The sequence below is a fragment of the Batrachochytrium dendrobatidis genome (assembly GCF_000203795.2).
Source record: "Batrachochytrium dendrobatidis JAM81 unplaced genomic scaffold BATDEscaffold_4, whole genome shotgun sequence".
Lineage (NCBI taxonomy): Eukaryota > Fungi > Chytridiomycota > Chytridiomycetes > Rhizophydiales > Batrachochytrium > Batrachochytrium dendrobatidis.
In genome coordinates this window covers 575,535-587,839 of record NW_006281102.1, presented here as the reverse complement: position 1 = coordinate 587,839, position 12,305 = coordinate 575,535, and the positions used below count along the sequence as shown (strand labels likewise).

General features: G+C 39.5%; 3 protein-coding genes across 3 annotated transcripts; 2 read left to right on the top strand and 1 right to left on the bottom strand.

The window, feature by feature from the left end:
• Positions 1-2,946: 2,946 nt before the first annotated feature.
• On the bottom strand, positions 2,947-3,906 carry BATDEDRAFT_10873 (uncharacterized protein; the record flags this gene model as incomplete). The annotated part of the gene is made up of 3 exons (XM_006677706.1): positions 2,947-3,049; positions 3,182-3,564; positions 3,775-3,906. The coding sequence occupies 3 exons, from the start codon at positions 3,904-3,906 to the stop codon at positions 2,947-2,949; spliced, it is 618 nt and encodes a 205-aa protein (XP_006677769.1).
• Positions 3,907-6,718: 2,812 nt separating this feature from the next.
• On the top strand, positions 6,719-8,210 carry BATDEDRAFT_36814 (uncharacterized protein). Its single transcript, XM_006677993.1, has one exon. The coding sequence runs from the start codon at positions 6,779-6,781 to the stop codon at positions 7,448-7,450; it is 672 nt and encodes a 223-aa protein (XP_006678056.1). The 5' UTR covers positions 6,719-6,778; the 3' UTR covers positions 7,451-8,210.
• Positions 8,211-10,522: 2,312 nt separating this feature from the next.
• On the top strand, positions 10,523-11,290 carry BATDEDRAFT_23951 (uncharacterized protein; the record flags this gene model as incomplete). Its single annotated transcript, XM_006677815.1, has 1 exon — positions 10,523-11,290. One exon carries the CDS (start codon positions 10,523-10,525, stop codon positions 11,288-11,290), a length of 768 nt encoding a protein of 255 aa, XP_006677878.1.
• Positions 11,291-12,305: the final 1,015 nt, after the last annotated feature.

Genomic DNA, 12,305 nt, shown 5'->3' with positions numbered 1-12,305 from the left:
GCGATCCCTTGCATTCGGCATTTGTAGCCGTTTTCATTGAACCTTTAACGCTGTGATTTTGTAGTGGTACTGTATTAGACAGCCAGTTCTTGTTGCATACCATATGAGTGGTAGCACCCGAGTCAAGAATGATCTCGCTGACAATGTTCCTGCTGATACTGCAGTAGTCTGTTTTTGGTGAAGTTGTGGTATTGTGAAACGAGAAATCATTATTAGCGTTTGAGTTGTAGCATGACGTAGATGCGTAGTTACTATTTGATTGACTGTTATTTGAGGACCGAGCTCGACAGTCTTTTGCTAAATGAGATCCAAGTTTTCCACAATTACGACGCAATATCTTCTTCTTGCCGTTTGGCCAGTAAGATGAATTATTGGAGTTTTGAACATTCTGACGAGAATCGTTCGAGTGATCTCCGTTGGTAAAGCCCCTGAGATGTGGCTGATTGTAGTTTGCTCTTGATGGCTTTCTTTGTTCGAATGAGCTGTGTAACGCGACTTTGGCGTTTTGTAATTTGGGTAATTCGTGAGCTCTTATTAGATCCTCTTCTTCTCTGATTAACATGTCCTTGATAGGCTGTGTAGACAAGTCCTTTTCAGAATAGTCATTGAATTCCTTTCTCATCGAGACCCAATGTCGTGATACATCGATTAGCTTCCATAGGATTTTTCTGAAGAACTCGGAATTTGAAGTTACAACGTTCATTCTCTCGAGCGCTTTCCTTAGCTTAGCCATTTCTTCGAATATAACTTTGACTCCTCCATCTGTGTTGTAAGTGAGTTCTTGCATCTTGATTTCCAATCCGTGGATCTCGATCAGATTTCCTGTTTTGAAGTGTTTGACTATTTTAGCGATTGAATCGCGTGCTGATAGCGGAGTTCCATGTGGATCCTCAGTGAATTCTTCATAGTCTTCTTCGCTGACTGTTGAGCAGATTAACCCTCTTGCTTTGATTTCGTTTATCTTGAATGCTTTTTCTGCCTTTTCTGGCGGTTCTGCAATGACGTATGAATCCCATAAATCATAGTGCTCGAATACTGCTTCGATACTGATATACCATTTGCTGAAATTGGCTTGGTTTAGTCTTGGTACGTATAGACCGTATGTGATCTTTACTGCGTGGCTTCCAACTGTTCTAATAACCTATTAAAGATTTTGATTATCGCGCAAGAAGTATAGAGATAGAAAATAGAGAAAGAGACTGAGTCTTTCAATTAGTAAAGTATAATGTAATAGTATATAATCTGCCGCTGTAGAAAAGATAGGTCAGAAGAGGTCTTGAATGATAATCAGGAAGTAGTCACGCAAGTCAAAGTCAACAGAATAGAGAGTTGAACTTGATAGATAGTAACGAAGTTATGTCGGATGATGTTCAGAGGATGTTCAAAGGATTTATTTAATAACAAAGTACCTTAGTTCTTATAGTAATTGACTGTTTGATAATAGGCTATTGTAATCGGAGATAGCTTAGCCAATAGGACTTATTCCTTTAGTTGGCTATGTAGATATAATGGAATATAGTTACATATGATTGGTAACTATGAGTACAATGTTAAAGTGTGGTCATTATAGAAACATAAGGGTCAATAATGATGTAAAGGATATGAACTAGGTGATGTACAATGTGACACACTAGTGTTACATTGTGTTAGAATAATACCCTGCTCGGATACTACAACCGATGTAAGCTAATCATTCAAACAGTTTGAAAACGGTTAGAGTCTGATTACTTCAACAGAGTCGAGCCTGGATGGTAAAGCTGGAATTTTTGAAATGTTCAACTGGTGCGAGTAGTATTTTTTGGGCAACTTTTTCAAAGCATCAGGAATGCACGATGCAAGGCTGTTTTGGGATACGCTGGGGATAAAAGACATAGTTAAAGGATGCTCTTTTCCAAACACTTTTGATGGCAATGCCTGTTGAGTTGTATTGATTGAATTTGATGGCTTTCCAGATTCAGGTTTATCGAAATCTACAAAATGAATGGAGCGAGTGAGTTGTCGTTTAGATAACGCCAATGATGGATCCTGAAAACTCAGTCAAGTCTTTATAGATTCCAGTGGAAATTCTTGTGTTATTATGTTTCCATTCTGTTTCATTGTATCTGCTGGTTGCTGGATTTGACTTTGACCTCCAAGACTCGAGATATCGCCTGGCTTGTCAGCTGTGGATTGAACATGCAGTCTATCAGATGCATTTTGCATTTTTGCCCAGTTCTCCCATTGGGGAATTCTTCGTTTCGTGAGAATGGGATTCGGAGTGATTTTGAGACCACTCTGGTTTGCTGGTCGACTTGGTCTTTGCGACATGCTTCATAAAGCCTATTCAAATTGCCAGTCAAATCTGATGGCGACAATTTGGAAATTTTATGTTTTTCTTTCCGACTGCAGATAAAGATAACACTTTAAAGCAATAGTATCTGCATTTTATTAATGAGTGTTGATATACAAATGGTACTGCAGGAATCCGATCACTTCAAAGATAGTGAGTTTCTTGATCCAGATACGTTTAAAAAGATTCAACCACTCGAGTATCACCGCGGTTTATTCAGGAAGGTGTGCGTGCGGATGGACGGCCATTGCTTTATTTCAAAAACACAGAGCTTGACTTTGGTAAGTCTACTATGAGGATCTGCAACTGGCCTGCTGAATTGTATCGAGTTTATTGTTGGTTAATAGTCGACTTTGGATTTAAACACTGTATCTGGGTGATCCTGATGTGCTGACTATGATTGCGACCCATGTACAACCACTATCACCAACCAAAATATCCAGAATGTAGCATTATTAAAATTAGAAATACGACAGCAATATTTGACTAATCAATGATATATTTAGCCTCGCCAATAAACCCCAACAACTTTCAGTAGCAATCAAAACTGCATAGTTTATAAAGTAGTAAATCCAACGAAAACACATGTCCAAGTGCAACATCCGATTGTTTATCAACTAATCGGTCAGCGTGCCCTTTGTGCTAGGAACGTCTGATGCACCAGTAAATGAAACGGCTTCACGAAGGGCAAGTGCTGTTGCCTTGAATGCAGACTCGCTCCTATCAGATCCATAGTAACAGTTTAATAAATCCACTCATCATAAACTTTTGTAAATAGACTTTGTAACCAAAACAGTGCTACATCTACTCTAGTATCCAAACATGACACCATGCATTCAGCTACAACTGTACCTGTGATGATCATTAAATCCCTTGATAGTATCCACATGTAGGGTAATGCCAGCAGTGCCAGCAAAACTTTCAAGGAAATGTGGAATCATTTCACAACTCAACTGACCAAGCATTTCCCTTTTGAGACCAAGATCGATATGAGCTGATGGACGGCCAGAGATATCAACAACTGCACGGGACAAGGCTTCATCTAGCGGAGCATAGGCATATCCAAAGCGTTTAATGCCAGCAAGATTGGATGGACCTTGTGCCAAGGCCTCCTTGAATGCCTTGCCCAGTGCCAGACCTATATCTTCTGTGGTGTGGTGGTCATCAATGTGAATGTCCCCAGTGCACTTGAGAGTGATGGACCATTTACTATGTTTGGCAAGTGCATGGATCATCTAATAAGCCAATTGAACAGTCCATTAAAGTGTGAGTTGCAGTTCAATACGGTTGCATTAGTAATAACATGCCAACACTTTGAGGTTGATATCAGCAGAATACTGATGGCTGAATATTGATGGGATTCATTCTTTTATCCACCAATCCTACTCGTTTGTATTAAATGGCATTGACCTTTTACTAATCATCATAATTTCATCAAGTCATACATGATCCAAAAATCCAATTCCAGTAGAGATGGAAATGGCCTGACTGTCAAATTGGCCAACGTCCAGTAAAGTGAGATCAATGTGTACATCAGTCTCGGCGGTCTTGCGATGGACAGAAGCAGTTCGAAGCATATGCTGTTGTAGTAGTGGTAAAGGACAATCCTTTTTCAAATAGCTTCTAATGGCAAGTGGCTGTGACGGCCGATTAGCATTTGCTAGTGAAGCAGCCGTTTGTGTAACTGTCATGGTCATTGTCAATGGCACACTCAGTGCATACCAACAGTCTGTCTGACCATTAGTACGGATTTGTTTATTGCAAGTATTCATGACCGAGCGCCTTGAGACAGTTGCCATTTGGATTGAGCATATCCATATCGTTCTAGCAACAATCTACTGCAACAATTAATAGACATGCAAATTTGCCATGTATTCAATTGCTGATCATACAAATTTGTTTAATATTGCATGTCTAGAATGTGTCGAGTTGCTCCACTGTTTATATGTCGAACCATTGATCAACTTTGTATAAAACAGTATTGATGCACAAAATAGCAACAGTATAATCGATTGGCATGTCTAGTTTGTCTTTATATTTGATATAAAGTACCAGACATCAATTTAAACTATCTGCGACAGTCAACAGATTTGGTTGTAGATATATCTACACCAGCCATTGAGCATGATGAATAGTGTATACTCTAGTCCTGATGTGACCAATTAAAATAAACTTGCCAAAACCGAGTCTTTGTATCATGCAGTTGAAAGATCTTTGGACGGATCCACCAAACGACAATATTGCAGCATAACCATCACGCCCGCATATTGAGTCAGGAACAAGTGAGCAAAAACCATAATATTTGCAGATACGTTTGTGTATTGAACATGGCTCAAATGCAGGTCTGCCTATCAATAGATTCAGTAGATTTCTATTGGCTGAACTCGCACGACTTGATAAGTGTGTAGTGTTGTCCATGTATAGGAGATCGATACAGTGCATGCTGTATCCGACTCTGTCAGGCTTCTAATCAAGTCAAGATCATATCAGACTCACAAGTGGTATACACATGGTTTGTCATAAAACTCGGCCAAAGCTACACGAATATAGATTGTAATTAATTAGAATCTAAATTAGCCTGATGAACCCCTTAATCAACCCGTAACAGACTGACAAAGTTGCAAAATGAAAGGGTAATGAACGAAAAAGATAAGGCTTACATCTCTATTAATGCAAAGAAAAAGTCATGACGCCCATTACATCGAGTTGGAACAGGATTAAAGCGGTCATGCAGCACAAGTTATGGGTAGGTCTAATTAAACAGTGTTTAAAGGGTGTATTTGTGTTGGTAACTATCTCAAGATTAGCCTGATTACGTCTTATCATTACTGCATTTATGTTTCATGTGATTTGATGCTGATGGTTATACTGATGGAACGAGAATTATGTGGCGTTGGTGGGAACCCGACCAAATTAACGGGTCAAATGTATCAACGCTCATCCATAGGGAATCATTGCTAATTATCAAATCACCATTGACAATTCCATTTAGTCGGGTTATGATTGATATAGCCTAGTGTGATAAAAACACATGTATGACCAGACAGATACCGTCTATAACACTGGGCACTGCACGGATTTATGCTAGCCATGAATTTACAGTAGTACGACATGCATTGTTGATGGTTCTATAGTTTTATTCACTAGCAATTAATAGTATGCTGATAAACAATGCCAGCCAATTGTGGCTTTCAAGATACAAAACACAACGAAAACGATGATGTTGAGCGTTCAGCAGTGATGCGTATAGCAAATTCATTTGACCGAGAAATAATGCGACATTGGTGGCGCATAATGAGATATGGCTTGATCATCAGTAAGATTACTGGATATTACATGAAAACAATACGACTAGAACGCTAATTGAATGTGGGTAATTGGTGTTGATGGATGGATTGTCACAAACAATGACTCAATATAAACTTTATGAAACAACTTAATGCAACCAAACCATTGTACATTCCAAACTCGGCCAGAATCCAGTCGCATCTTATGATTGCGCCTGCATTGTTGATACATTCGGCCGCCTGTGTTATTGTATCATGTCAATAGTCTTGTCTACCAATACTCGCTTGTATCTGAGTGATGGCCATGTCAACTACGACATTACATTGCCCATTCATCCATATTCGTAATTCTTGCATTCAATCGAATTCATTGGCATGATCGCTGACATGATCGTTGTAAACAGCCACATTATTGGCTCACTTGCATTAGTTTATCATCAAACTAGCTTGAATTGCTTTGCTCGTGTCAGACAACAAGGATGCATTAAGACTCGTTTTGGACAAAATCACACACAGCATCATTCATATTAACCCAGCACCACTCATTAGCCCAGCACCGTATCTAATCCAGCCAAGCCAAGCCAAGTCGTATTATATGGCCAGACATTACCTTGATGCTTATTCATTGTATAACTAGAACAATATAATTTCCATCCAACTAGTGGTCGGCTGCCAAGTCTCGTGCCTGTTGGCATGGACCCAGTTATTAGACCATCGACCTTGGTCACCATCGCCATTTTTGGGTCATTTCTTGATATGCTTGACTCTAGCAACGACTAATAGGCCGAATGATACTTGATAGATAAAGATATATCTGTTACAGTCCCTTTACTGCCATTCAAATGAATCCCCTAAATAGGCTCATTTTCAAAACGCATTCAATTTGATTTAATTGATTACTGCAAAAAGGCATTATGCGCATCTGACCCTGAAACTATTGTTTGTTTGATTAGACCCTTGAGTCGACGGCCACCACTCAACTGCTGAAAGCTTCTGTAAAATCAATCAACGACACGAAACGCCCACCGGCTTGAAGCGACTATAAAACTAGCGGATTGTTTCCTCTCGCTTTTTAGAAGGATACACATATCGATACGGTATCGACTAAGCTCCTTGACCAAAACCTTAATATTTCTCGATACATATCCTTGCGCATTACATTATGATTACTCCAGCCTCTTTTGGATCTGATTCTTCCCAATGCTCGTCACAGCCATTGCAGCACTTGGTTGCCCAGACTCAAATTGTCGGATTCTCTCCGTCCATTACCCACAGCTCAACCATTACTTTGGTTCCCCCATCGCAGCCGACAGATCAAAGCTTGATCCACTCTTCTGATTTTGATGCAGTATCGCACTCGAGCCATGTCAGTTGGATCAGTATTGGCATCAATCGCCATGTTCGATTCAACAGCAGCACAAGCAGTCTAGGCAGCAGCGACTCAGAGCAGGCCTCTGATGCCATTCATACCCCATACACGGCGTTGCAATCTACCACATCAACAAGGTCCAAACGCCGACCTCGCACGGTGTTCCCATCTGCTATTCCATCGCTTGCGCTAGATACTGCATCTACTAGTGACACCACAGATAGCGATCTTGATAGTGAGGCTGATGTGTGTGACGCTTCTGGGTTCACTGGTGAACACCAGAACGCTGTGCTGGCCACAGTTTGCGGGTTGCATCAGGTCAATACATTTAGTAAACCCATTGATGTTCGACTGACACTATCTCAACAGCGACACTTGTCAGTTCACACTGCTCAACGTCGGGTAGTCTGTGCTCATTTGAATGCAGAGTTTACTCGTCCCCGCACCATTAGCGTACGCAGATGAGGCTGTTTATGATGGGTGGATACCAGATCGGATGCATGTTTAGATTGAAGGTGCTTTGTTTTGCCTGAGCCGACCGAACGATGCGTGATCATGGCATTGAGATAGACAGCGAGTATACACAGCAATATACCGATATGCATAAACATCTTATGTCTAATCGCATATATTGTTCATGACTTGCTTTTCTCAAAGGCACGGGTTCAGTAGTGGGCGTAGTCACAGATCGCTTCAAGGGTTAAATTAACAATTGCCAGCACTTATTCTGGTCTGGTTTGAGCGATGCCTGCGAGCTGTGGCTCGACCAACTTGATCTATTGCTAGCTGTTTCATTTCAGACACCAGCTGTGTTGTGACTTGTATTCCAGAGTTGCTTATTTCACTACGGTCTCTGCTAGTTTCATGTGCTGTCTGCGGTGCGGCTTTGCTTTATCTTTTCGTATATCGACTCTACTATTCTAAAGTGGCTTGAATCGTATTCCAGCACTTTGTGCCATGCCGTCTCTTTCAGTGTTACTCTAACCCTAACCCTTTTCTGGCGGCATACCATTCGCTTTGCTCCGACATCTTTCTATTAGACTTTTGACCTTTCTGGTTTCAACTCACAACAGACCCATAATATCCTCACTTGCACCAAATCTCCACACTAATATCCATCTGATTACTTTTTGTTGCTACAGCAAGATGTTTTCTTGCTACATCCATACCAAAATAGCTTCGTTTTGCATGCACTAGTTTTTGAATAATAAAAGTTTGATTCTAGTATTTTTGTGCTTGTAGGGTTGAATGGTGCCGTAATTTAGTTTGCACAGGGAGTATGCTTTGTAAGCAGTCGTTGGCTCTACTGATATTTTGACACTCTTGCATCAGTGTATTGACGCCCTTTGGTTAGCACTCCCATGCATTCATTTGCATGTGCAGATTGGACCGAGCAGTGCTGTTGTACATTGCCATCAAGGCATATCCCATACGGATCTTGACTCGGGTCTTGAAATCTGCATACTTGCATATTTACAGTGTAGCTCTAGGTGTTCCAGAATCGCATCTATGCTTTACTAATGTATGTAATATTAATGGGTTTATTTTTTAGAGGAAGATTTTGCTTTGTTATAGTTGCATAGAAGCAATGGCGTGATATTATTATATTGCTTTGCCGCTATTTTGATGCTTATCAACCCTGCTAAAGCTAGCGATGATGGGGACGGAAACATGAAAATATATTTTTTGATTATATTCAACTCACTTTCTCATGTTTGCAAAACATTCCAATATCATCAAACATGTTGTTGTATTTCAAACATATGGATTGTTCGTTTGTAAAACTGCACAGTTGTTTTAGGTTGGCATACATACTATATAGGTCAAACACTGAAACCCGTTCTGGAACAAGATTAAATGATTGACGTTGTCATGTATTGAATTGAAAGGATCAACATGTCGTTTAACAAACTGAACGTGATACAGGAAACACGATCGATAAACGATCATGTCATTCAAGTCAGTAGTTGAGCAATCTACCGATATCTGCAAAATATCACCAATAATTATATTTTTGGACTAAGCAGCTTGATCCAGTAAGCTGACAGTATTTTGGCAACATATGCGCTTGATAGGTGCAGTTCGATATGTGGAAACCATTTTACTTGATGAACCATTTGACATACATTTATGAATGGTGCAATAACACAGTGCTGAAGTTGGTGCTGAAGCTTGGACAATAATGCCACACCATTTGTCACAATGTATACTGCAGTGATGTTGTCGGACAACTTTGAAGACTGTAAACCGATCAAGACTGACACCATTAATATAGATGGCGACACGAATCTGCCATCACAATGTAAACCTGCAACACCAAACCCTCATGCTCAAACTACAACATGTCACTGTGGTCGTGGTGATGGCAGTCGTATAAGTAACGGATCTCGATCACACATACAAGTGGTTGAGTTAGACTTGCGCAAGTATTTCCAAATACACGATACACATTGATGACGATTACTGATTTTTTCATTCATGTTTTGATTCTCAACCCTGTCGCTAGTTGTGACATAGTTGAGCATATAAATTATTGGTTGTTTAATAGTAAATTTAAATTGAAAATAATACAGAAAAGTGAGTCATGGTTGAATGTTTCAATACATGGGTTTGAATGGACACTCGATGATTATAGTTCTACAACGGTGTTCACGTAAAGTTTGGCAATGTGCTCATCTTGCAATGATTGTCTCTATTTTGCTTGGGAATAAACAATGTCTAAATACTCGCTGTTTTTCTATTAAAATTAACCTTTTCAATGACACAACTATCATGATGCACACAATCAAACTATGATTTTGAACTGAAATGGTTCTTTTTTTACATTTTGTAGTCATGCATTGCACAATCATCAAATCTGAACCCATATTTATGCATTGCAATATATATACTGTGTTTGACTGGTCTGATGCTGTCGATACAACTCTGCATGCTCATTCTTGTTGTATCCTAAACTTACAGATACATCCGCGTTTCTAGTTCAAGAAACCAATGATTGCACATTTTAGAATGCAACTGTTGTCTGCATACCAATTGCACAATATTCACAATATTTGTACAGTAGATTTGGAGATTGAACAAGTGTCAGGATTGTGGGATGCACTGGAGCTGTGGTGTGAACATTTGCTCAGTTGTATTCACTGAAACGGAACAAATAAAGGAGTCCGAGTACATGATAAACGATCGATTTTGTGAAATGGTAATTGTCATCAAATTTACTGAATACCGTGTCTTTTAAACTTTTTGGTCAAGTTCAATGGCCTTTCTCTTCTGTGTCCATTTTTGTATAAAACACTGCAAGTGAATTGACTACAAAGTATACAGTGTTCATGTTAAACTAGTGCTATTGATGACTCGAAGCACGAATCCCTGCTGCACTCGTGTACAACATAGTGGATAAAAGCAGCAACCCTTTAACTCTGTAACTTGGGCCGTAACCCTGTATGCACTGTTATCAGTGTGTAAATGGTCTGCTACTTGATAAAATATATAAACAGCAATGATTGTCGTTGATCGACCATAATACTTGCTGTCACTATGAAAATCAACGCTTTGAGCTGTCTTTTTTTGGCCGCTACTGCCAAAGCCATGATACTTTCGAGCAGTTCAGATTCCATATCCATACTAGAAAAAAGACAAACTCCTCCAAATGAACCGAATCCGTCAACCAGCCAACAATCGAATCCATCAACCAGCCAACAATCGCATCCGTCAACCAGCCAACAATCAAATCCATCAAACAGCCAACAATCGCATCAGAGTGTTGTAACATTTGAACCACATTCTCCAGAAGGACCATTTAAACCACATTCTCCAGAAGGACCATTTATACCACATTCTTCAGAAAAACCATTTCGTCACATCCTTGATGGAGCACCACCATTAAAGGCTAGCGATCTCGGCTATGATGATGACGGAACACCTTTGGACAAAAATGATCCTAGATGTAAGGAACTGTCTACAGCTGAACGGTGTATTCGTGCTGCTCGTGAAATGACTCCATCATTAATGGAAAATGGTGCAATGATCGAAAGAAAAATGGACGAGCTACAATGGTGCCAGGAGAAATACGAGCGGATGGAGCTGCGCTTTAAAAGTTATAATGAAGACCTAAATCAACAGAGATCATCCCCATACAAGTCACATCGAAAGATCACTTTGGAAAAACTCGAGGCTCAAGCTCAGAAATGCAAAAATGTAAGAGACGAAGTTGAAAAAATGATGGACGAGAGGGAGCAAATGATGGCTATTATTAGACGTTATAATATTATAGCCACTCGATTCAAAATAAAAGACCATAAATAGTCAACGTATTTAAGCATTACAAGTGATTGCCATAATTTACTATAGAACTATCCTAGTAGATTCGAAAGCCTTGCCAGATAATTACAGCCGTACCCACATAAAATGAAACACAAATAAGCTAAAATACATAATAGGCGGCAAAATTCCACCAATCTTACTGAGCAACATTGTGTCTTCTAAGCCCGCCAACAGTGTTTTTGTACAAGAATGAGCACGGATAAATACCAATGAACTTGGTGAGTGTTCAATGCAGTATTCACATTCCTGTCTCAGCACGCCTCATATCCTTGATATCTTCTCAACTTTCAGCTTTCCTTTTTTCCAAACCAAATATTGAGATTGCGTGATTGGCATGGAAACAACGGTTGCATTCCTGAAATGTTATCTTGAACTAGAGCGCAAACGTATCTGATATTAGAATATAACGGAGTTTCTTCAGTATAATGACAGCAACAGATATTTCTTGATTGTGCGTAAAATCATTGTTTATTCCGGAGCAAAATCGAAACTCTGATTGCAGGATAAATATAAGCGTTTCATTTTACACGAATATGGTTGTAAATGATCAAGTCAGTAAATTTCAATTGCAATATTGAATCGTTTTGATTATTTACCTATACTTGATACCATTTTTTCATTTTGTGCTGAATCAATGTTTATCAGAAGAATAAACCAAGGCAATATTCCGATGCTGCAGAAAGGTGAGCGTTGGGTTGGGTAAGAAGTTGTACCAAGTAAAGCCATCCGATACTGCTCACAAGTGATAATAGCTGATTGAAAATAATATTAAAGAGCAATACACATGATAGTATTCCGAATCTTTAGGAAATACAGATAGCAATGCAGCCAGCTTTGAATCAGACGTATATCGATTGGACGAGTTCAAATTCTGCTTTTTCATATGCCAGAAACTAAGCCTTGCTGTTAAATACTTTGGACTTATGCTATGCAAAGACTTGTATTATTGAGACTAACTGGTTTAAAGATGCTTTGAAGCTTTGACGATCGAATCTGA